Source organism: Apaloderma vittatum, unplaced genomic scaffold, assembly GCF_000703405.1.
Source record: "Apaloderma vittatum isolate BGI_N311 unplaced genomic scaffold, ASM70340v1 scaffold15264, whole genome shotgun sequence".
Classification (NCBI taxonomy): domain Eukaryota; kingdom Metazoa; phylum Chordata; class Aves; order Trogoniformes; family Trogonidae; genus Apaloderma; species Apaloderma vittatum.
The window spans coordinates 6,244-9,206 of NW_009712271.1; the positions used below are offsets into that span (position 1 = coordinate 6,244).

Here is a 2,963-nt window from a genome sequence, read left to right on the forward strand (position 1 = left end):
CAAGTAACTGGTTATTTTTAGAGAAAGTTTTCTTATCACTTGCTTAAGCATATATAAGAATCCTGGTGAAACAGACCTTAAGACAAACAGCAAGCTAACGTTCTGACAGAACAATTAAATGCCCTAAAATATCCTCACAATCCAGCTAGCTAGAACTCACTTAATAGATTTTTTCCCAAGAAGAATAATTTCTTCTGAGAACAGTGTAATAAACTTGAGAAAAGGGCATAAAGTATCTTTGAAGCTTCGTTTCTTACTGCATGTTGATATCTTTTCCTGTAGCTTCTCGAAATACAGTCAGTAGTATGTGGGCTTACAGTAGCCTTCTGATATTTAGATTTTGCTTAAAAGAAGACCAAGTCACGTTTCATACAATCTTTCCCATATCATTTTGATTGCTTCCTGAGTCAAGGAACTGATTATTGCTTCTTTTTCATCTGTCTTGCACAGTAATAAGCTGTTGACCTGAGCATTATTTAAATCTGGATGGCAACTAATATTTTTGCCAATAGCTGGCTCTTATTTACAGCCTCAGGCCTCGTGACAAGCTGGAAACTGCATAGGAAAACCAATAAATCTGTAGCTGTTCCACAAAAATATTTTTTGCCATTGGGCTTTTGTCACAGTGTTCATTACAGCTTTCCTGTCATAAGTTTCTTTTGGAAAAAAAAAGAACAGAAAAAAGAGTGAAGATTGATAGATGTGTACACCTACTATTGATTTCTTCATCAAAAACATGCACCCCATGAAAATTTTGTAGTTAATTTGCATCCGATTGAAATGTGGCTGGATCCAGCCTGCCCCCAAGGGAAGGATGTTTCCACCTTCTTAGCGAAGCCCACATGGAAGCAATGAAAGCTGATGCTTTGGGTGAACCTGATCAGCAGGAGACTACAAAACAGCTTTTGTCTCAACAATGTGTAAAATGCAGAGAGCAAATTAAATTTGTTTATATAGTGGTTGTTTTCTGGAAAGTTTCATGCCTTGTGCGGTAAGTGGCAGAGGGAAACCTGGAATTTCCACGGGGTTGTTGACCAGCCCTGAAGGGGGTGGGAATAATGAGAACATTAAATGTGCATAATTTATGATACCCCCCCCTAATTGTCACTGCAAATTGCATTCCAGAAAAGCAATTCAGCAGCTGGGTGCTAGTTTTATCGGAGACAATTCAGGTTTGCTGAGCCAGGTTCATCTGGGCCTCGTATTTTCAGCTCAAGCCCCGTCACGGGTATTAACGTAGCATAACCTTCTTCCTTCCTAAATGAGACCTGAGATAAAACAGGAGCCGAAGGAGGCTCACGGTGCTCGGGTGCTGCATGTCTCTTGGTCTGAACCCACCTTCCTCCTCCTCAGGTCCAGCTGTATTTCGCCTGCTTGCCAGAGGAGAAGGTCCCTTATGTTAACAGCCCCGGCGAGAAACACCGAATTAAACAACTTCTCTATCAGCTGCCGCCCCACGATAACGAGGTAAATGCGGAATTTAAGATGCGCCGCCGGGGCTTAGGTCTCCCTGGCGGCTTTTACGTGGAGAATTACCTGCCTGGGCATTTATTACAAGCCTAAAACAGTGGCATCTGAGCTATAAAGTGGCACGGCGTGTACACTGAGGCCTTTGTTTCGCTGGGCGCTTGGCTCTCGCGCAGATAAGAGCTGTCTGGAAGGATACTGCCTCTGCTTGTTAGGGAGGCTGGTGTCACTGCCATAAACTTAACACAAGTTGGTTTTATAGTGTTTGCAGCCACCCACCAATTACCAGGAACCTACGAATTCCTGGGATCGCATTGTAGCGCACACAAAAAAAGGATGCTTTGTGGCAGTAAAAGGTTTGCATCTCAGATATGCGGTGTAATTTGGAGGAGAAGTGGAAATAACAAACAAGCTCTTTGTAAGGAAAGGGGGCGGGGGTGTCAATACTTAAGATCTTGTGTATGTGGCAATACTTAGTCGTGGGCACTTAACCATAAATCTAAAGGACAATGTTGTGGCTGATTTAGGTCCATTCCATTACTTCAGGATAGCAGCAGCAGGCTTTCGGTTGGCTGTTTAAAATCTTACTTCTTGCGTGGACAACTTGTAGTTTAGTATAGTGAGTTTTTCTCCCTGTAATGCAATATATCCTCTGTAGCACTTTTTGTTATGCTAATTTAGCTATATTAGCTAAATACTATAAATAATTAGCTAAATACTATAAATAATAATTAGCTAAATACTATAATAATTTAGCTATATTAGCTAAATACGTTAGCTAAGTGTGTTATGCCATATTAGCTAAGATGGCAGAGGAGACAAATTGGGAAAGTTTAATGATGACTGCCAGCATGCATTTCATGCGTATACGCGCTTACTTGATAAATCTGTTACTTTAAAAGCTCAAAGCTCAGTATCTAAAATAAGTTTTGCATTTTCACTGGAAGGTGAGGTACTGCCAGTCTTTAAGTGAAGAAGAAAAGAAGGAGCTGCAGATGTTCAGTTCTCAGCGCAAGAAGGAGGCACTCGGCCGAGGCACTATTAAACTACTCTCAAGAGCAGTGATGCACGCGGTTTGTGAACAGGTAATACTGCCGATGCCACAAGCTGGCTAGCGGGCTGAATAATGTAAAACTACAGTTATCTCAATATTAAATGTAAGCTTATCTCTCTCTCTGCCTGAACACACACACACACAAGAATTTCAAAACTGCACGTAAATAGAAAGAAGGTAGTGCTTGCTTAAGCAAAACACTGGGAATGACTGAATCTTTGATATGTTTCCTATGCAAAAAACCCCTGTTGCGCACTCATACTGAATCTGGGGAGGAATAACACCAGGCACCAGTACAGATTAGGGGCTGTCCTGCTAGAAAGCAGCCGCATGGAAAAAGACCTTGGAGCTCTAGTGGACAGTAAGATGTCCATGGGACAGGAATGTACCCTTGCGGCCACGAGGGCCAATGGGATCCTGGGGTGCATTAAGAAAAGTGTGT

General features: G+C 42.0%; 1 protein-coding gene across 1 annotated transcript in view; it reads left to right on the top strand.

Moving 5' to 3' along the window:
• The window catches only part of PRICKLE1 (prickle homolog 1 (Drosophila)), a 9,291-nt gene that overhangs the window by 1,084 nt on the left and 5,244 nt on the right, over positions 1-2,963 (top strand). The window contains exons 2-3 of the mRNA XM_009867925.1: positions 1,354-1,467; positions 2,415-2,552. Coding sequence (XP_009866227.1) covers positions 1,354-1,467; positions 2,415-2,552 — 252 coding nt within the window. The remainder of the gene's footprint in view (positions 1-1,353; positions 1,468-2,414; positions 2,553-2,963) is intronic.